Source organism: Phocoena sinus, chromosome 8 (genome assembly GCF_008692025.1).
Source record: "Phocoena sinus isolate mPhoSin1 chromosome 8, mPhoSin1.pri, whole genome shotgun sequence".
In the NCBI taxonomy this organism is placed as follows: domain Eukaryota; kingdom Metazoa; phylum Chordata; class Mammalia; order Artiodactyla; family Phocoenidae; genus Phocoena; species Phocoena sinus.
The window spans coordinates 32,389,061-32,412,279 of NC_045770.1; the positions used below are offsets into that span (position 1 = coordinate 32,389,061).

The 23,219-nt window shown below is 36.8% G+C and overlaps 1 protein-coding gene across 6 annotated transcripts in view; it reads left to right on the plus strand.

The window, feature by feature from the left end:
• The window catches only part of TRPC6 (transient receptor potential cation channel subfamily C member 6), a 117,143-nt gene that overhangs the window by 46,282 nt on the left and 47,642 nt on the right, over window positions 1–23,219 (plus strand). For 5 of the 6 annotated variants that reach the window (XR_004351097.1, XM_032640174.1, XM_032640177.1 and 2 more), the window contains exon 2: window positions 21,265–22,039. Coding sequence is in view for 5 of the 6 variants with exons in the window: in XM_032640174.1 (XP_032496065.1) it covers window positions 21,265–22,039 (775 nt within the window). In the remaining variant the exon portion in view is untranslated. Of the gene's footprint in view, window positions 1–13,342; window positions 13,443–21,264; window positions 22,040–23,219 lie in introns of those variants that run through there. The other variant, XM_032640178.1, reaches the window with a different exon arrangement.

Sequence of the window (23,219 nt, forward strand, 5' to 3'; positions counted from 1 at the left end):
ATGGGAATTTGGTATCTCAGGAACCTAGAGAAAATAAATCTTTTAAGAAGGTGAAATACTTGTTTGTGTCTTTGATGCCAGAACAACAAGCAGGATGAGTATAGATGAATTGACTTTGAATTTTCACAGTAGAAGTCAACAACCACCTTGGTGAAAAGTGTTCAATTCAGTAGTTAAATACAAAATCCTGATTAGAATAAGTTGAGGAGAGTATAAGGTTGAGAGGATGGAGATAATAGGTCTATTCAAAACTTTTGAAAACTTTTGCTACCTGGGGGTAACTTTTTTAAACCAAACATCCAGTGCCCTCTTCTTTCCCACATTAACGTGTTGAAAATACAGTAAATGCCTCCTGTTCTGACCCTAATGGGACTAGTAGGTAACAGCTTAATTGGAAGAGTGGATTGAATAAGAGAATTATGAAAAATGCATAAAGTTAAAACACATCAGGATTGACTCACCAGTATTTTGATGCTGTGCTCTTATATTGCTAGTCATATTTCCTTCCCCAGTTTAAGTACAACTATGTATAAAATACTACACAACCTTGTACTTATACAATATGTTTTGAAATTGTAACCTTTTCCATCCCTTCAGCCTTTGTGTGTACCGTGAAATAGTGTAACTCATTAGAAACGTGACCTAATTAAAAAATGTACATTTCCTATACTTTGGGAGATAAACCTATCTAATAAAATCATCTTTTGATATCAGAACCTTCTAGAAAGAATTTTTATATACAAACAAAAGACAATTTAGGAATAACACATCTGGAAAAATCCATTCAGTAAAAAATAACTGTGTTTATTGATGTTGACTTTAAGAGGAGAAAGGGAAACTAAGATATATAATATTTTTTTGAAAGTTAAAAAGTATATATCATATATAAACTTCTAAGGACAGAAAATATACCATAGTTAACTTATGTTCAGTGTTTAATACAATTTCACATGGAAGTTAGCACTCAAAACTTTTATGGGGATGATAGTGGTCCTCTCTCCATTGGAGGAAACAATTCCATTATTTAAAGGTGTCTGCATTATCCCCACGAGTAGTCATTGTTCAAAGGAAAGATGCAGAATGGGAGGAAGAGAGATTCATATTTACGCTTTTTCATTAATGTTGATATATATTAAACACTCTCCACGTCCCAGAAATTGTGTAACGGCCTGGGGAAAAAATGGTTCTTGTCCTCTTGGAACTTACATTCTACTGTGTGATGAAAACACATTGTGATAAGCACCCTACAATGCAGGTAGTGAGCACAAAGGGCTATGGAGCACAGAAGAGAAGTAGCTGCTCCTATCCTAGGGGATCAGGAAAGGCTTTCCTGATGTGTTCCTTAGTCCCCATTCCTGCTACCTTACTTTAGGTCACCATTGTCTTACACCCAACTTTTAGCCATAGTCTCCCAACTGGTCATCCTGCCTCCTGTCCCTTGCTTCTGTCCACTCTAAATCTAATTTAGAAGCTTTCAGTGTCTCCACATCACCCTTGGGATTAAGTCCAAACACAGAATTATGTCTCAAAAAGTCTTTCTTGGTTGGAATGCCATTTTCCTTCCATCCTAATCTCTAGCTATCCTGTTACGCTTGACCCTCAAGTGTAACTAAACTACCTTGAGTTCCAAGGACATGTTATGTTCATGCTCATCATCTGCCCCTTGTGCATGTACTTCCTCTTTCTAGAACATTCTCTTCTCCCTTACTGCACCTGTACCTGGCTAATTCATTCTCGTTGTTTAGGTTTCAGCTCAGATGTATTCATCCAAGCCAGAAATATTAGTGTCATCCTTCTCTCTTCCCTTTATCTTGTCCTTTCCATTTAATCAATCATCAAATCCTAAAAATTCTAAGACTAAGCATCTTTGCTGTGGATTATTTAAATTTTTTTCCTACTTATTAAAAAACCCCTGTAACGTTGGTATTCTTACTCCCCTGGTGAAACTGAAGCTAAGAGGGATTAAGTTACCAATTCAGGATCACACATTTAATAGGTCACAAACCTGGGATGCAAATCAAATTCCATCTGACTCCAAAGCCAAGATGTTCTACCACATTGCCTTTCCACTACTTTTCCAGACTAATGACCATTATGTCTTTGTTCCAAAAATGTTATTACTTTGAGATGTTTAATTTCATTTTGTTTAATTGTTTCTTTCATGGTTATATAAAATCAGTGGCTAACAAAATTGGGCACTAGACTTTTACTTTATATTTCTAAGGGATAGAAAGTGAGCAATAATTGGAAAGTGAATGAAGCAGGTGTGTTCATTTTAAATCAAAGAAAAAGAAATTATTTAAAAAGTATTTCAGGCTGATGTCACTTCATATGTGGAATCTAACAAAGTTGAATACACAGAGGCATAGAGTAAAATGGAGGTTACCAGGGACGGGGAGTGGGGAGAAATGGGAGATGTTGGTCAAAAGGTACAAAGTTGTAGTTATGTAAGATGAACAGGCTAGACATCTCATATACAGCATGATAATTATAGTTAATAATTCTGTATTGAATACAGAAAATTTGCTAAGAGAGTAATTTCAGGTCCCTTACCCTCACAAAAAAGGTAACTATGTGAATAAATGGATATGTTAATTAACTTGACTGTAGTAATGATTTTGCTATGTATACATATATCAAATCATCATATTGTAAACCTTCAGTATAATCAATTTTTATTAAAAAAAATAAATAATAATCAGGCAAAAATGTGATTATAGTTATGAATCTGCTATTAACAAATAAAAATTTTAAAAAATATTGCAAGTGAACTATAGGAAATTCTACCACCCACCCATAGATAACCATTGTTATCAAATTTTGCTGTATTTTATAAAGGTCATATTTATAACACTATACTCACATATCATACTTCTTGCTACTCACTGTTTTGGGAAATGGGAAATATTGAAATGAAAGACCCAGTCTTGAAATCAAAGCTCTTACAATATGGTAGAATTACTTTTTGACTTAAATATATTCAGATCTAAAGGATAAAAAAAGGTCTGACAGACACTGAAGTTCCCATCTCTTGGTAAATTCACCTGAGTCCCTTGACGAGCCCACAGTCCCAAATTTGTAAAAGTAAGACTACAGTAAAGATAAAAAGTAATACAAATGAGAGTCTACTTTTAGATTGGAGAAGTGCTAATGAACCTATTGGAGACAGGCAGCTGGCTATCACTGAGTAATCTCACGTTGACTTTGGCAAGGACAGAGCCTGTCTAGCTTAGAGAGATAGCTTCCAAATTAGCCATTATAATTTTAGAACCACAAAGGAATACAGGGGCACAGGAGTGAGAGAGGAAAGACTGTTTTCCTCAGATTTTGACATGGGAGGGGCAGAAAATTTCACGTGGAATCACTGTATCCACTTTTAATCTTTTAATAATCAGAAAAATTTTAAACAACTTTTTTATAATTATAAATTTTATAAATTATAAACAACTTTTTATATATGTATTTATATATACATGACAAATAATCATTGCAAGCAGAGCAGAGTATTCGAGTAGTGATTAGATACATTTTTATGTCAAATGAATAGGTATGGTCTTTTTCAATTTGTTCTGTTTCAATTTCAGCCAGAGATAAGTATTTGTGAAGTGAACAACTGTCTAACCTAAGGGGAAATATGGAACGTTTGCTTTTCTACTCTCTACTGAAGATTGAAATTGGTTTTATCACAGAGTTAGTCTCAAAAGATTAGTGGAATCTATGTATATTTCTGGTACTGTTGATTTAAAATATTTCAGAATAAAGACAAAAGAACAGAAAATTCCAGGTAATGGAAGACAAGGGCCATTGCCTAGCTTCCAGTCTTCTAATATATCTTACAAACAGTAAGGAACAAGAAAGGGTAAATAAAATTTCACAGAAACCATGCCCATGGTATAACTTGAAAACAGAGAATGATCAAACTTCAAAATAACAGTAATAAGAAAAAGGAAAAAAACCTACTAAATTCTAGTGCAAGATCTCATCTTCCTGACTCTCCTCCTCTACCCTGGCTTGCTTTGGTGCAAGCAAGGACAGACCAAGAAAAACTACATGGAAGAGAGAAGAAGAAGTCTAGTGAATACTCTCTCATTGACCTATAACTACTGTCAGAAATACTAAGCCGACTCTAAGTCTGAAAAATACTAAAAAAGGTGCCCTGGTAGATCAGAGCCCGAACTATAGGTAAAGGATTATAGGGAATGTATGGTTTCAAAGAGCATTCTTCAAAATGTGTACCATCTGCGGGAAAGGTAAAAATGATGTGAAAAGCCCCCTTTGGTTATTAGGTAGTGAAAGATAAAAGAAGTGAAAAAGAAGCTTCATTTCAAATTTCTGGTTATCTATTGTCTGTCCTGGAAGACAATAGATAACCAGAAATTTGGAGAATATACAATCTCATCTCCCACCACCAAAATAGCAACAATCCACTAACCTATCTGAGCTTTGAAATACTGACAGAGAGGGTGCAATTGAACTAGGAATCTTGTACAACAAAAAAAAGGAACAGAAAAAAGTTCCAGTTGTCCTGCATCCTTACCAAAACATGGTATGATCATTCTCTTTAATTTTAGCCATCCTAATAGGTATGCAATTGTATCTTATAAAGGTTATCATTTGCATTCCTTTAATGGCTAATAATATTGAGCATTTTTTCCTATGCTTATTTGTCATTGATATTTATTTTTTGATGATTTCAAATCTGTCAAATCTTTGCTTATTTTTAAGTGGGTTCTTTGTTTTATTGGATTCTTTCTTGCCTTTTTAATTGAATTTTTATTATTGAATTTTGAAAGTTCTTTATATATTCTGGATGCAAGTCCTTTATTAGGTAGGTAATTTGCAAGTATTTTCTCCCAGTCAGTGGCTTTCCTTTTAATTCTCTTAACATTGTCTTTCAAAAAGTGAAAGTTCTTCATCTTGATGAAGACTAGTTTACCATTTTTTTAAAATTCATGTATCATTATTTTGGTATCATATCTAAAATCCTTTGCTATTCCAAGTTGTCAAATTTATAGGCATAAGGTAGTTCATAATATTCTCCTATTATCCTTTTAAATCTGTAGAATCTGTAATGATGTCACGTTTTTCATTCTTGACATTGATAATTTGTGTTTTCTATCTTTTTTGTTTCTAATCTGCTAGAGCTTTATAGATTGCATTGATTTCGTAAAAAAAAAAAACCCTCTATATAATGCTGTCACTGAAGCTACACCAAACAATTTCTTATAGGCAGTCAATCCAGGTTGTATCTATTCATGCTTTCATCCATTCAGCAGACATCTACTGAGAATTTACTAGGTGCATTGAGAATACATTAGGAAAAAGACCCTATACCTTTATAGAATCTACATTCTTGTGAGAGAGGCAGACAGTAAACAAGATAAATAATTAAAACATATAGATGTGTGATACGTGGTAAGATGAAAAAAAGCAGGGAATGTTAGAGATTAGGATTTTACCTTTAAATAGTAGCCAGGTAAGACCTCAATGAGAAGGTGAAGACCTGAAGAAACTGGGGGTGCGTACTCAGATACCAGGGGCAGAGTTTCCAGGCAGAGGGTAGAAGAAGTGCAAAAGCGCCAGCACACTTGGTACATAAAGGAAGAGCAAGGAGGTCAGTGTGGCTGGAGAAAAAGGATTGAGTGGGGTTGGGTTCCAATACAGGGTGGATACAGAGAACCAATACAAAGTCAGATTGTGCTGGGCCTTCCTTACAGGTCATAGTAAGGACTCTGCTTTTGTTTTGAGACTGGGAGCCTTTGTAGGGTTTTGAGATGAGAGTTGATATGATCTAACTAACATTTTTAAAGTATTACTTTGCTATGTGGTAAGAATAGTCTTCCTTGGATGGTGGTGATTGCAAAGAGGCACGGAAGCAGGATGGAAACTATAGCAATAATCTAGACAAAAAGGCCTGGGCTAGGATGGGAGCATAACACTGGGATTTTTTTTTCTTGAGTAACTAGAAGATTGGAGTGCCATTAACTGAGACGGGGCACAAGATAAGAGAAGCAGTTTTGGAGAAAACATCATATTGTTAAATGTTTTCCCTCAGTTTTCACCTGATTTCACGTTATTCTGCTTAGTCTGTATCCTCAAAGCTGTTGAAAATGAAGATAAATGTTCTACTTATTTAAAATAAAGAGAATCAAATTAGTATTAACTGTAATGGCCCTTAGAGATTGCTTTAAAAGCAAGAAAATAGAAGACCAGAGAGGAAAACTGATGCTTTTCTCTGAGTTGAATTGGTGGTAAACATCGGAGTGACCCAGTTGGCTCAGTGCCACAGTAACATCAATGAGTGAATTTACTTATGGATTGTATTACTACTCTGGGCTTCAGCAAAGAAATGAGGATTATAGACTCAGCCAACTCTTTGGCCTTTTCTGCTTTGACCTGGCCACAATCTATATGGGAATAAATTTAGCACCAGCTATGGAAATATCTGAGGAACAATAGTTGTTTGTTAAATTTGATCTTTATCGTAAGAAAGGTCCTCTTAACAGACCAGAAACTAATTTCCTTTAAATAACTAATTTATTTTAAGTTAATATCATCTTAGAGTGAAAATGAGTCAACAGTTCAGGGTTATAAGAAGCTATTTAACATTGGGCAAGTTACTTTGGGCCTCAGTTTTCTCATATAGAAGGTAATTATATAATTTTTAAAAATAATTTATATATATTCCCTCTTACAGAAAAATTTAAGACAGATACCTGAAAAGTGAGAAAGTTGAAAGAGACAATTTCTAAGTGCCGTTCTGATACTTTCAGTCTGTGATTCTACTATTATTGCCTTGGTAGGTAAAGTGAAAGTGATGCAGAAATGTATCCCATACATTCAGACATTTAAGTAACTTACATTCACTAAGTGACTGATGGCAATAATAATCATAGAATAGTATGCTTAGACTGTGACCCTTGGACAGGGTTCTCAATTTTAAACGTTCTAGCAGAGCAATATAATGCAGTTAATAAAAAATGGTTTGAGTTATAACTATAGGAACTGAAGTCCATTATTACCATAAAAGAAGAATTATAAGTTAAGAATAACTTCTCTGTAGAATCGTAGACTCTTATTTTTTGTTCACGTGATACCAAAGCCTCCAGAAGTTAGTCAGCTAGGTTTGCTTTGTGTTTTATCAAAGCAATGACTTCACTGGTTTCACTGAGTTTGTTTTTTCCTTTTCCCCTTACTTTAGAGAAGTCATATAACTTTTATAGCTCAAGTTGTCTTGAAAGTCCCATTTTAAATAGAAGCTCATTGACCATGCCTCTAAAAGTTGAATATAGCTGAAAATGGAGATAGACATATTCCATCCTTGGCTCAGCATAACTAGTAGCTTTACAGCTAGTACGGCTAGTCTCGCTATGTAACTTCCAGTGTAATTCAGTGTTTTGTTTTTGTGAAATTGGTTTTTAAAGATAAAGAGGAGATGAAGTGAAGACTTGGCTGATAACCTACATCTAGAAGACTTATGGAATAAGTAGGAAAAGGGTGAGCCCCTCTCCTTTCTGAGGTGATTTGCCTTGACCTACTCCTACAGAATAACTGTAGTAGAGTCACGAGCAGCAGAAGGCTGGCCAGATGCCTTGCCAGATGTCTGGCCAGATGCTACAGCTCTGGTGAGCCCCATGTTTCCTAGGACTCCAGGTGATCCATCACTGCCTAACCTACAGGGGCCCTTGTCAACTGTCAGGGAAGCTGGAGCCAGACAGTGAACCACAGACTCTGCTCTTCTTGTCATATTGTAGGAGCCTTCCCCCAACAGTGTAACAGTGGCAATATTTCCTTTTCCTTATTCTTCCAGGGTTGTGCTAAGTACTTAAGTTTTCCAAACTGATCTATATTATTTAGGGCATACAAAGATGGAAAAGCTATAGCAATAAAGTTGAGAACGTTTAACCCAAAAGCTAGGTGGTGGTGTAGTGGTCACTTGTTGGAGCTCAGGGGGAGATAGTACTAGTTCAAAATGGGCACACAGAGGTTTCCAAAATTATCAGTGATCTAATTCTTAGAGGACAGATGGGGGGCAGGGTTGGTAAATGGTGTTAATTTTATTATTAAACTTAAATCGTAGCTCTTTCAGCATGTATGTTTCACAGTAATAAAAATAAGATTTAAAAAATGAAATACAATATCTGCAAAGATAAGTTTACAATCTTGCTTTACTATTTGTTACTAGTATGAACTCAAGGAGTGTTCTATAGATCATAACTAGTTCTAGGTACTGTAGAGAATTCATAAACATTTTCTTAAGGTACTCAGTCTTAGCTTTTCTTTTTCAGCTGTATTAAAAATATAACAACAACACTTTTCCCTATGTATACCACTTCTGATCCCTATTGATCACCGAACATTTCTTCATGTGTAAAGTGGAAGTAACAAAGCCAACTTTACCAACTGCAGTGAAAATTAAATAAAATAATATCTATAAAGTGACTGACACATAATAAACTCCAGTAGTTGTCGGTTCTCATCCTCCCAGTTCTAGTCAAATTAATATAAAATATATGTTCATAAGTGTTTTTCCAATAATTGTATTTATATTATTTTGTTTTCTGTTGAGAGATAATTGACATAACATTGTATTAATTTTAGCTGTACAACTTAATGATTTGACATTCGTATGTATTGCAAAATAATCACCACAATAAGTTTAGTTAACATCCATCACCACATATAGTTGCAGATATTTTTTTCTTGTGATGATATTTTTTTTGTGGTACGTGGGCCTCTCACTGTTGTGGCCTCTCCCGTTGCGGAGCACAGGCTCCGGACGCACAGGCTCCGCGGCATGTGGGATCCTCCCGGACCAGGGCACAAACCCGTGTCCCCTGCATGGGCAGGCGGACTCTCAACCACTGCGCCACCAGGGAAGCCCGATGATAACTCTTAAGATCCACTCCCTTAGCAACTTTCAGTTATCTTATAACTGATAGTTTGTACCTTTGGCCCCCTTCACCCATTTTGACCCCACTCCCTACCCCCTGCCTCTGGCAAACACCCATCTGTTCTCTGTGTCTATGAGCTCAGGTTTTTTGTTGTTTTGTTTTGCTTTGTTTAGATGCCACATATAAGTGAGATTGTACAGTGTTTTTTTTTTTTTCCTCTGTCTGACTTATTTTACTTAGCATAACGCCATTGGTGCCCACCCATGTTGTTGCAAATAGCAGGGTTTCCTTTTTTTTTTTTTAACAGCTGAATAATGTTTCATTGTATATATATACATCACATTTTATTTATCCATTCATCCAACTATGGGCACTAAAGTTGTTCCCATGTCTTGGCTGTTGTAAATAATGTTGCAATGAACATGGGGGGACGCAGATATCTTTTTGAAATAGTGATTTCATTTTCTTTGAATACATACCCAAATGGAATTACTAAATCATATGGTAGTTCTATTTTTAATATTTTGAGGAACTTCCATATGTTTTCCATAGCAGCTGCACCAATTTACATTCCTACCAACATTGTACATGTGTTTTAATTTTATTTATATAAATTTTATAAAATTTTATTTATAAAGCTAGAAAAATTATAGTAACTATATAGTGAACTTACAACTTTACTTGACACAATTGGCATGCTCAAAATCAAACTCTACCAAATTGCCATGTTTCATTCTCACTGAGGGTGGACAAGTATATTTGAATTTATTACAAGTAAAAATTATTTTAAAATACAGTAGAATAATAATAAAAATTAAGACTATTTATTGAGCACTTATTATTATCAAGTAGTAAATGCTTTACATTATCTTTACCTCAATGAGAATAATAAGTACAAACTACATAAGATTGTTAAGCTTCCTTAAGACTTGCAGAGCACTTAGTATTATGCAAGGGCTATAACTGATATTTCCAAATAAAATACATACAATATTATAATCCTCCCACAAATCCTGTAAAATAGGGTCATTATTATCCTTATTTTGGAGGAAGCCAGGGAGTCAAAAAATGGGCATATCAGAACCTGAATCCATGTCAGGTTACTCAAGCATTTGTGCTTTATACCACTGTGAATCTGAAGCATTTGATGAAAATTTACTAATTTGGTCACAGGATGAGGAAAAAAATGTGTAGCTTTACAAAGTCTGACGTTGCTATACTAGGAATGGTATAAAGGACAAAGTTATATAGATTAGTTTTGAAAGTCATTGAGGCAACATTTACTATTTATGATGATTTCTAACACTTTGCCCTATATTTCAAAGGAACCAGCCTATTTAAAAGGGAACATTGTGGATTATTGGAAGATCTTAGTTGTATCAAGTGAGTATATAAAAATTGGTTGATTTAGCCTTGTGACCATTCTAATATTCAGACATAAAATTATTTTATCCCACAGATTCATGAGCTAAAACCTGATGTGTTGTTAATTAGATTACATCCTTCTGGGTAGGAGAAATCCTAAATGAATACACTGTCATTTTGTAGGAAGTGAAGCAGATGTGGTTACACCTACAGAGTAGTCTGTCTACCTTCCCCTCAACTGCCTGAATGATGCAGGGACATTATGAAGAGTCACCCTTACTTGGTAAATAAAGGATACACTTTTCAAAATTTGACTCTCTGACAGCACAGGAAGCTTGTGTAGTATGGTTGTTATACATTTGGTCATTGATGATAAATGATATTCTAATTGTATAGTAAAAAATAAGTTCTTGATATGGAATAAAATGGGTTGGGAAACTCCTAAAAATGTGACAAAACAGAATGCTCTCCATTAATTTTTCTTTTCATCCTTTTTTCTTTCTATTACTTATTCATTCACTTGTAGATTCATAGACATTTTGTGCCTGGCTTGTGCTTGGCACTAGAAATTGAAGATGGATTTGGGTTTTAAGAGCACATGTAAGGGGGACTTCCCTGGCAGCCCAGTGGTTAAGACTTCACCTTCCAATGCAGGGGGTGCGAGTTCGATCCCTGGTTGGGGAACTAAGATCCCATAATGCCTCACAGCCAAAAAACCAAAACGTAAAACAGAAGCAATATTGTACGAATTCAATAAAGACTTTAAATATGGTCCACATCAAAAAAATCTTAAAAAAAAAAAAGAGCTCATGTATACGAGAAGGGTAAGGGAAATACACAATCAAGGGATGAAGAAAAAAGAATAGAACATAGTTTAAGAACCGTGTGAGCAAGAATGAAGTACAGAATATTTTAAAGATTAAACAAAGAAAAACTCAGGCAATGAAAATGGCTTGTTAGCCATGTTTACCTACAGAGCAAGGAGAAAAACAAGGAACGGTCAATCTGTTATTTTAGGCACAAATTTAAGAGATTGCATTGGGGAAAGGAAAGCCATTTAATGACTACTTACCTTCCACCTTGTTTATTAAAGAGAACGTCTTCAAACTGGAAAGCTTTGAACAATTATAGTTAAGAAGGGTTTGAAGTCCATAAGAGATGAGGCGTCAAATTGCCTTAAGCTGAATGTCATGAGTCACCAATTTCATAGTAACCGTGCAAAGTAACTACTATTCCCCACCCCCCATCCACCCATTTAATAGCTAAGGAATCTGATGCTCAGAGAGATGATACAGCTAGTAAGTGACAGAGTCCAGATTCCCAACAAAGTCCTTCTTTCTTCAAAGCAATGTTCTTCCCAGTATTTGGCATAGCTCCCCAGAGTTGCCTCAAGTCCAGATCCCTAAATACTCAGTTCTCAGCAACTATAAATTTGTTCTTAATTGTCCTAAACTTGTGAACTTGAATTATGTAAGCTCCAAATGCCTCAGAACAAAACCCCTTGAGCTGGAGACCCAATAGTTGAGTTCTGAAGCTTGAATCTCCTAAAATGGAATCCTTAGCTCATTGGGAGTTACCTAAATTTTCACCTTTCTGCCCTAAGGTATAAATGCTATGTGTTGAACTGAGATCAACAATGGAACCCAGACCTCAGCTTCTAAACCCTGAGCCCTCAATCTTCAGTTAACCTGAGCCAGGAATAAGAAGTCCCTTGGGGGAGGGAACTCCTGTACATTCTCACCATAATGGACATCTTTCCATTTTCTCTAGACTACTGACTTATACAAACAAGTATGGTTCTCTTTGCCTGGAGTGTTTTTCTCCTCTTCCATCCCTTCTGCTAACTTTTCCTTCTTTCTTACAAGAAGGGAAATGTCTTCAGAAGGCTTTCCCTGACCAACAGGTTGAGTTGAAGACTCCTTGTTATTCATTTATATGGCACATTATACCTTTTCTTTAATAACATGCATCACCCTCTAATCTTCTGTTTACTTTTCTCTTTTTTCTGCCATGCCTTAAGTGTCTTTCCTCGCTGTGTCCCCCATGTGCCTAGCATAGTGCCTGGAAGCGCAAATATTTGAACTGATGAGTGAGTGAACTGTTAAGATCCTGATGGTGGATGTGAGGTGTGATAGTGGTATCTAAAATTGTGCTGAATCAGCAGCAAAGAAAGGCATTCCATAATTTTGTTTTCTAAATAAATTAACCTATGTGCTGCATCCTTTAGTCATCTTTCTCTATAGTTGTACTCTCTTATACATTCCAGGTGCATATAGACTTAAACCCACATTTTGAGTGGTTGGATCTAGCCCCGGAGGTAGAGACTGAGAGCATGTTCCAGATCTGTTATTGCAGTCTAGCACTGTTATCTCCAGCAGTCAGCAGCTTCAGCCTGTGCTGAACACACAATCTAAGCAATTCTGAATGTTTCTATATCACATTACCCACTTTCTCACCCTCAGGATCAGAGTTGTTCCTCCTAAGCCTAAATTGGATGGATGATTCTTAGTTAAAGTCTCATTTTTTAAAATAATGGACTGCCTGAAATTGAATGTGGGTATCTTTCCTGACAGATAGCTTATAGAGGGAAAATTAAGCTCAGAAAGGTGAGAACTGGTGATGCATCAGTGACTCATAATAAAAAATTAAACACATCATTTTCTCTATGCATATGTTTTCATCAGTGATTTCTGAAGGATATAATCATGGCAAAGTCAAGTTCACCTAGAGAGCATGTGTTGGGTGTTGTTGGCTTCGCTCTCATGGTCCACTCTCCACCCTTTGCACACTCTCCTCTGCCTGGCAGGTTGGCATCAATGCAGACTGTGTAGACGGTATCAATGGGCTCCTGTGTCCCCAGCCCTTGGGTTGGGTACAGCCCATGGGAGAGCCCCTCCATCATATCAGAGGGCAGGAGAGTGAGGTCAGGGTATCAATTCCACTGGCTCTCTCCTGGTGGCTTGGCTGTTACCCTCAACCAAAGGTCAGAAATGCTGTCAAGTGGCCCTTGCCTTACAGTTACCTTGTTTAACTGCTTGTAACTTCTTCTTCCTTTTGCCCCTTCAGGCTGAAGCGTACACTGTCCTAGACCGGGTACTGTAGGGCACCATGCTGGATTTCACAAACTCCTGCCAACACATTCCTAGAGTCTCTTCATTAAAGTCGTCAGATTGCCTAATTTAGGTATTCTGTCTTTTTCCTGCCTGGAATCTGTCTTATACAGAAGTTATTGTTGAACAGGATAATATGCTTGTGTAATACACAGGACTATGATGGCTGTTGATAATAGAAGCAAAAGGTTTAAACCTGTTTCTTTGATGAGATAATTGGGGTATATCTTGCTTGTATTAGACATAAACTTTTTTATATTTCCAAGAGTACTCTGTCAAAATAGATCAAAATAAATGCATGTGCCCAGAGATCTACAAAAGAGCATTTCAAAGAAGGATGCCATGACACATGAAATAAACCACAAGCTGAAGGCTGAAAAGAAACAATGACATTTCAGACTTAGTTGTTTTACAAAAAGTAAAGTTTCTATAACTGTTCCATTATTTACTCATGTTTTCATTTTCTCATATAGTTTGGTTTCTACTTTGTACAAGTGAGATGCCAACTGGTGATAAAAATAAACAAACAAAAAATATATAACATGCACAAGACAGTTTTCAGTCACACTTTTGCTGGTTCCCAACTGAAAGTGACAGACAGTTCAGGTTTCTATCATTTTGCTTCTCAAAGTAATAAGGCAGTGTTGTGATGTAGTGTGACTGATCAAATAGAACGTTAGTATTTGATGAAATGAGAGGAGTCCATGGGGAAAATCGAAGCTAACTGAATCAAAATAAAGAACTGTTACTTTGAAAAATATCTGGAGGTTAAAGGGATTTGGTAATGCATTGTGAAGATGGGTGTGAAGATGGGTGGTTATGCTCTATGCACAGTGTCAAGGATAGACAGAGCAATAGAGGTGAGAGAATATTAGTTTTACCTTTAAGGACAAGAAAATTTCCACTTCTGGATCAAAGACAAGTCACAAGGATGCCATTTAAAAAATATGCCTTTCAATTTTCTTCATTCGCTATTGAGCTTGATGCTTATTTGAAATGAATGCAAACTATATTATGTACTCCAGGACACATTGTGGTTAAACCTTCATGTTGTGTTCCTTTTTTTTTTTTTTTGTAGGGTTGTATATCGTGGTGATGTGCTATTGGCTTAATAGAGGGCAAACAGGCTTTGATTTTTTTTTTTTTTTTTTTTGCGGTATGTGGGCCTCTCACTGTTGTGGCCTTTCCCGTTGCAGAGCACAGGCTCCGGACGCGCAGGCTCAGAGGCCATGGCTCACGGGCCCAGCCACTCCGCGGCATGTGGGATTTTCCCGGGCCGGGGCACGAACCCGTGTCCCCTGCATCGGCAGGCGGACTCTCAACCACTGCGCCACCAGGGAAGCCCAGTCTTTGATTTTTATTCCTTTGACAAGAGGGACTCATGCATTTGAAGTTATGTACAGAGCACTTGCAGTGTGCCTTTCTACTAAGTGCTGGGAATCCAGTGGTGAATAAGACAAAGTAGTCCTTGCTCTCGTGGGAGAAAGGAAAACCACTCTGATTGTTTACTGCTCCCTCAACCCCAGAGAAAGGACCAGGAAGGTGTGGCTAGAGATTAAGTAGAGTAAAAACAGTCTCATTTTTATAAAATTAGAATAAAATTACTTTTATCATTTATCCTTCTAAAGTAGTATGCAAAATTGCTAGTTGTGTTTGTTGTTAATCTCTAAATATCTACGTCTAATTTTTCCCATGGATAATTGTGCATGTAATAAAATATACATTCTAGAATTTTCTTAATTTTCACCTTCCTAGGATACACCTAAAAGTCTACTCTTGTGGCTCTTCCATGCTGCCTGGAATAGTTACATGCCATTTATGTTTCAACACTTCTGCTTTAGTAGAATTGTGCTTTATTTAAATATTTCAAGGTTTTTTGAAGCAAAAAATAAAAGTGAAGCTAGATACTTAATATAGAGCTTAGTTTGTATAGGAGCAGTTCTATTTGATAAAAGTGCATCATATTTGAACAGGATGTAGAGGAAATTACTGCACGAGCTCTGGCCTCAAGCACACAGTCCATTTGACTCAAAAGCTAATTCACATTGCTGGCACTTTCAGTAGAGATGGATTATTCCACCTCTCACTATCTGGGGCAACAGGCACTATTCTGCCAGCTAAAAGAATAAGGAAAATGAGGTAAAACTTGTTTTCATGATCTAATCAATATTTGAGTACCATGGGGGCAGTGGCTAGATACATTCTTCCTAGAACTGGTATTTATGTACTGTGATAAAGCAAATTACAAAAATACAGTCATGAATATGTAGGTTACTGAACATTCAGCCATGCTAAATATAGCTAAAAGGACGAAGAAAACAATCTTAATAAATATTTTTCTTAAATAGAAGAGCCCACTTTGCAAAAGTGTGCCCTTTAACTGGAACGAAAATGTGTCTTTTGTTGACATAGTGCTTTGGGCTATTGTTCCTCTTTCTAGTAGACAATTTTTCTAGGTTACATTTGCAATTAATGTACAATTCTATAATATAGCCTTATAAAATCCATTCTATAATCTGGCAACATCTAGTATCTTTCTTGAAAGGCTTCAAATGTTTGTCATTTAAAAAGCTGTTTTACACATTTTGCTTTTGCATTTCAACAAGGGTTAAGCAGCACCACTTATGACAAAATACTATACATGAAGCCTTTTGTTGCTTCTTTAGACGGCAGTTGGGAATGATAAGGAGACAGTAAAGGATGCATTTTGTCAACGTGCAAGCACTTTCCCTTTATCTCACTACCCATGCAAGGAGTACTGCCTTCATTGTACATTTAAGAGTTTTCTTCCTAAAACAATCTTAAACACCTCTGTCAACATTCTTTATCTGGCTTTCTCATTGACAGAGTGCTAAAGAGATGATGATGATCCAGGCCTTTTAATAAAAACATATCTGAAATTTATGTAACTGCAAATGATTAAAATTTGTGATAGAGACAGGAAAAGATTTGAAACTGAAGAAAACATTTTCCCTGGAAATGTCTTTCCTGTTCTTCAAAAGGATGGAAGTTATAGGTATGAAAGCCATAATAGTTTAGAAGGAAATAGGATATATCCTTAGGATTAGTGCCTTGCCAGTATAGAACTTGCCATTATTCAAATTAATAACATTAAAATCATAAATCATTATTTTAAAAGTTTAGAATTAAAAAATGTCACAACTCAGGCTTATTCTACCTCAATGTAAATTTAGAGGTGTTATATGAACAAATAAAACTTTGGAAACAAGGTTAAAAATTGAGATATGAAGGGCTTTCCTGGTGGCACAGTGGTTGAGAGTCCGCCTGCTGATGCAGGGGACACAGGTTCGTGCCCCGGTCCGGGAGGATCCCACATGCCGTGGAGCAGCTGGGCCCATGAGCCATGGCCGCTGAGCCTGTGCATCCGGAGCCTGTGCTCCACAACTGGAGAGGCCACAACAGTGAGAGGCCTGCGTACCAAAAAAAAAACAACAACAACAAAAAATTGAAATATGAGTAAAGTTGCTAATCATAATTTTTCTTTCTATAAAAAGACAAAAACCACTTATATCAATTACCATCACAGTCCTTGGCTTTTCGTGGGTTTTCTAATTGAATAACAGCTGAAAAATTATAAAGTCAGTGTCCTTCTTCTTCATATAAACGCATATTCCTATGGCTGTAAAAATGATGAAATCCAAATTTAAGTGCTTTCCACATTCATAATTTCAATTAACCCTAGAACTAATCCTATAAATTAGGCTGGTATAATTATTTCTCTCAATCTTATGGGGAAAAAAAGAACAAAAAAGAGGCTTGATCCTTCGTCTTTTGGTACTTGGCATTATTTTGTGTCCTTTTTTTTTAGTTACAGTACTTTCATCTCACTTTTATAAATCCCCTGATCCTAGCTCTTTTCTCCTTTAATTTTACAGGTTTTCATTTTCAAAGCATTAACCATGTTCAACAGATACCTCCCCTCCCTCTAATCTTTGAACTTCCTCTTGTCTACAACAGAAACTATGGAAAGTAATTTATACAGAAGACAAGAGAGGAAGTGAAAGGCTAACGAGTTTACTAGAAGTCAGAAAAGTGATTGAAAAAGGGAAGAAGGTTCAGAATTTCAGAAGGAAATGATGGATGGTTGCTCATGCAACAAATCTTGGTGACTTCTTATCTCTTTCACTTCATCCATCCTGTTAACTCAGAAATAATGCTGCTTTTCTAGAAACTCGCTTCTACGTCAAGAGTCACCTTTTGCCAAAATCAACATTAGACGCTGGCTGATTCTTGTAGGAGAAAATTACATTCTCTTTGTAAAGACATTAGAAATAATATTTATTTATTTTTAATGGAAAAGAATATCTCCTAAGGATCACTAGTTATTTGAGGAAAAACTTTATTTATTTATTTATTTATTGCGGGCCTCTCACTGTTGTGGCCTCTCCCGTTGCAGAGCACAGGCTCCGGACGCGCAGGCTCAGCGGCCATGGCTCATGGGCTCAGCCGCTCCACGGCAGGTGGGATCATCCCAGACTGGGGCACGAACCCGTGTCCCCTGCATCGGCAGGCGGACTCTCAACCACTGCGCCACCAGGGAAGCCCTGAGGAATAACTTTAATACAAAGTATTAAACAAACATAAAAAATGTAAAATATAAAAACAAACATAAGAAAAGTGACTTAGGAATAAATTCTCTGAAGTGTTCTGATCTGTGTTAGAGTTTTTATCACTGATGTCCCCAGAATTAGATAAGATACTGTGTCTTTGAAAGCAGAAAAGATCTTATAAACAGAAACATTTGAAGAATAAAAGATGTTCTTAAAAATTAAAAATGTAATAGCAGAAAAAAATTTTCAAAAGATATTAGAGGATAAAGTTGAAGAAATATTTCAGAGTACAATGCAAAAAGATAAACCATTGGAAAATAGAAGAGAAAAGATAAAAAAGTAAAAGGATATTCCAGAATGTCCAACATCCAAAACAAAGGAGTTCCAGAAACAAAGAACACTGTAAGCAAGAATCAAAACTATCAGAGAAATAAATCAAAAGCATTCTTCAGAAAAGAAGGACATGTTTTTCCACATTAAAAGGTTTACTGAGTGCCTAGAACTATAGAGGAAAAGAGATTCCCTTCAATAACAAAGATCATGTAATTGTAGGGCACCAGAGAGAAAGAGAATTTCTAGAATCATACTCCGTGATAACAACTAACAAAAACTAGAATCTAACAGAACCAGACTTTCAAAATTATTGTCATCCTAGAATTCTCTACCCAGCCAAGCTACCAATTAAGTTTGGAGGTAAGACAAAGTCATTTTTAGACATGCAACATTTCAAGAAATTTATTTCCTATGCCTGCTTTCTCAGTCATCTCCTGGAGGATTTACTCTATCCTCCAGGGAGTAAACTAAAAAAGAGGAAGATCTGGGATACAGACAGTAAGGAACCCAACACAAGAGCAAAGCAAACAGAATCCTTGGAATGATGCTAAAAGGAAGATTCAAAGACAACAAATATTCACGAAGTCTAGGTAGCAACTGGTCCAGATGAGCAGATCAGAAGGTGGCAGGCAGATTCTTCAAGAAGCTAAAATTGAAAAAAAAACACATAGTATGTTGAATGTATTAAAAGAAGATTTATACTGAAGGAGATTAGTTTTGTTGAATTTCATAAATACATAGAACATTAAGCATATGAATACAGAAAGATGATTTTTAAAGACTGGGTTGAGGACACAGGGAAGCTGTACCAGAAAAGACACCACAGTATAGTATATACTACTTGTCATAGTTATAGCTAGCACCTGCATTGTCATAATGTAAATAGCTACCTAACAAAAGTTATGATATAACTATACTGGAATGATAAGAGACCATGAAGCATGTGTGTGTGTGTGTGTGTGTGTGTGTGTGTGTATGAGAGAGAGAGAGAGAGAGAGAGAGAGAGAGAAGGATGTGAAGGTAAGGTGGGAGATTGTGAAAGTGAGCTAAATACTCAACTTTCATAATGGGAAGTCTGTAGATAATACCAAATCTGAAAAAGCAAGAAATAGCAATATTATGAAGTTATATGGATGTAAGGATTTAAATTATAAAATAACCAGCTAAAATAGTTGAAATGTATTTCCTCTGGGGATCAGGATATGGAGAAGGTGAAGAATAAGGGACTGTTGTTTTTTGTAACAAGCTTTTAGAGTCTGTAAACATGCACATACATAACTTGGGTACAATTTAAAATGGAATCGGAAACAAAACAATAGCTATAGAAAGCAAAATAGATATATAAATCATTCTCTTATTACTTAATAAAAGCTATGGATACATTATCTAAAGATCTATCTTAAAAATTACTAGTATTATAGCACATGTTTGGCTATGGCCCTTAATGTCATTTTTTTAAAAATTACGTAGCTGTCAGTAAAACATCAGCCTGGTTAGTTTTGAAGAGGCCATGGCTGGCTAAAGGGTTCACTGCTGAACGAAAGTCTATGAAAAAGTTTTGTGAATATGGCAGCAGACTCTTGAAGCTCCTTGGAGAGCCACAACCTATTTCTGAGTTGCTGACATTTTGCTAACTTCTTTGGGCATCACACTGCCATTGTCAACATTGCCTGGAGCTTTGGTATAAAGATGGATAAGGGTTAGTATGGAAAGAAAATTAGTTTCTCTTAGCCTGGCCACATCGGAGGGGAAGATGGCTTATGGGGTCTTTGGATCTATTTAAATTCTCTTTATATGGGGAAGTTTGTGACAGTCTTTGAAGAGGGATGGCTTTTAGAACATTTATAAAGAGAAGAAGCATCTATGACATTAATCATCAATCACACCTTTCTTCTTCTTTTCAGGCTCCCCTTTAACCTGGCTCTTCTGTATTCTGCAGGAACTTGTCCTTTTTGGGTTTCCAGTTAGTGATAGTGACAAAGCTTCAGCCCTTCAAACTCAGAAACACCTTAAGACATAAAGTTATGAATCACTAGGGAAAAAAATCCTCATTGTAGCATTTCGATCAGAGGAGGAATCACTGTTTCTTATCACAGAACGAAAGCTGACATTGAAGGCTGGCCTCCTCTTTGACCACGGTCTCCATCACAGACTCATTCCTTCCCACTTACCACCTGGATCACAACTTCCTCAAGTTACCAGTGATTTTTAGAACAATGCCTGAGTCCAATCCATTAATTGTCCCTGTTAATGAAACCTACGCTGTGGCAGTTGATCCCTCTGCTGGCGAAAGCTCTCTACCTATAACTGACCTCATCACACTCTCCCCAAACACACTGTCCCCTGACTCCTGCTATCCTTCCATTTTCAGCATGTCACTTTCTCCCAGAAGGTAGGTTAGATGCCCCTGCTATAAGTTTATCATGACAATTAAACAGCTGATAACAAGGTAATATGCTAATTGCCCATTTCTCCCTTTGAACTACAAGATTTTTAAGGACAGAAAGGTTTCTTTCTTTTTTTCCACCATTGCTTTTTTCCAGACCTTATATAATGCCTGGCCCTGGCATAGGAGGAACTCAATAAATATATGTTAACTTGAATGGATTTGCTATTTTCCTACTTATTTTTTATATTTTTACACTGTATGTCATAACGGTGACATTTTGGGTCTTTCTTATATCTATAATATCTGCGATTGAAAAACACACATTAATCTCTGTGTGCATGGCACAGAGAGATTATGGGAATTGCCAGAATCTCCACCCCAAATTAAAATGTCAAAATCTGCAAAGTGCTTGGCTTTCTAAAAAGAGGAGTTCTTGGAATCCATTAACAAATAAATGCATCTTCATTTGTATTATAGTTGGTCTAGAGATGATGAGACAACATCTAATATACTTGAGGATTGCATTAGATGAATGGTAGGTCATTTTACACACTAAGATGCTCTTAATATGATTTGTTCACAATCTTTCTATTTTATTACAGCCGGGGCACCGACAATAGACTGACCCACCGGCGGCAGACAGTTCTCCGTGAGAAGGGGAGAAGGTTAGCTAACCGAGGACCAGCATACATGTTTAATGATCACTCAACAAACCTATCTATTGAGGAGGAACGCTTTTTAGATGCAGCTGAATATGGCAACATCCCAGTGGTAAGGAAGATGTTAGAAGAATGCCTCTCACTCAATGTTAACTGTGTGGATTACATGGGCCAGAATGCCCTGCAGCTGGCAGTGGCCAATGAACATCTGGAAATTACAGAACTTCTTCTCAAGAAAGAAAATCTGTCTCGTGTTGGGGATGCCTTACTTTTAGCTATTAGTAAAGGTTATGTTCGGATTGTGGAAGCCATTCTCAGTCATCCAGCTTTTGCTGAAGGCAAGCGGTTAGCAACCAGCCCCAGTCAGTCTGAACTCCAGCAAGATGATTTTTATGCCTATGATGAAGACGGAACACGGTTCTCCCATGATGTGACTCCAATCGTTCTGGCTGCCCACTGCCAGGAATATGAAATTGTGCACACTCTCTTGCGGAAGGGTGCTCGGATTGAACGGCCTCATGACTATTTCTGCAAGTGCAGCGAATGCAACCAGAAACAGAAGCATGACTCCTTCAGCCATTCCAGATCTAGAATTAATGCCTACAAAGGCCTGGCAAGCCCAGCTTACCTGTCATTGTCTAGTGAAGATCCAGTCATGACAGCTTTAGAGCTTAGCAATGAGCTGGCAGTGCTGGCCAACATTGAGAAAGAGTTCAAGGTAGGTCTTTAAGAGTCGAAGTCAAGGTATATTTACAAGCTTCCACTATGTACTCACACCCTGTTAGGTATCGTAGACAGTAGGCAATTTTACATTTTTTTTTTTTTGCCAACAAGCTCATTATTATATAGAGTAAAAGTTGTGATCACTACCATTTGGAGATGATCTACTATACACTAGACATTTTGCATTTATTATGTCTAATTCTTATCACAACCTTGAGAAGATCTTAGTTCCTTTTCAGATGCAGAAATGGAGGCATAGAAAGGTTAAGTAAGGCCCAAGATCCACAACTGGTAAAATGACAGAGCTGGGATCAGAATCCATGGATGCTGATCTCTAAAACCCAGATTCTGTCTGCTGTAAAACACTGTTTCTATATTCAGAGCATGGTGATAGCTGCTGTTGAGGTCAGACAGATGAATATGATAAAGGAAGTCGTAGTTTGACTTGAGAGACAGATGCATGCATGCATAAATATGGTATAAAGAGAAATGAAACTACTAGATAGGACTATAAGCTGTGTGCTGTAATGGTTCAGAGAAAGCAGTATTTAATTCACATTAGGTGTCGGGGAAGTTACATGTAAAATGGTGTTTCAGCTGTATATGGCAGAATGAGTAGCATTTTGGAAGGCAGAGAATGAGGGAGAAGATATTTTAGGCCAAGGTAACATCCAAAACAAAAGCTTGTCGATATGGAAGAAGTAGTAGCTTCGAGGGAAGTTTGAGCAGTCTCTGAATAAAAGGTAAGTGGAGAGATACCGTGTCAGATGCTGCCATTTTCCCCATGGTTTGTGCTACATCTGGAAAGGGTGAAAGTTCAGATTCCTAGTCTAAGGTCACACACCTACACACATACACCTTTAAATTCCCTCCATATGTTATCTGACCTGTCTTACAGTGTTCATCACGTTCTGCTGTACATTACTGTTATTTAGGGTGAGGTTTTCTCCATTACTCAGCTATACACTGCTTGGAATCAGGGCTGATTCATCAAATACAGTATTACACAAAGATAAATATTGGTTTTATTTTCTCTGTTCTCTATGCTATGAGAAAGCATGTCTCTACATTCCACACTTTGGGGGTCTCTCCTGTGCAGTTTCTTGGTGCCTCTGTCATTGAAGGAACACTGTTAAACCCAGCATGGTATGTCATGTGTCCATCTATCCTTGGGT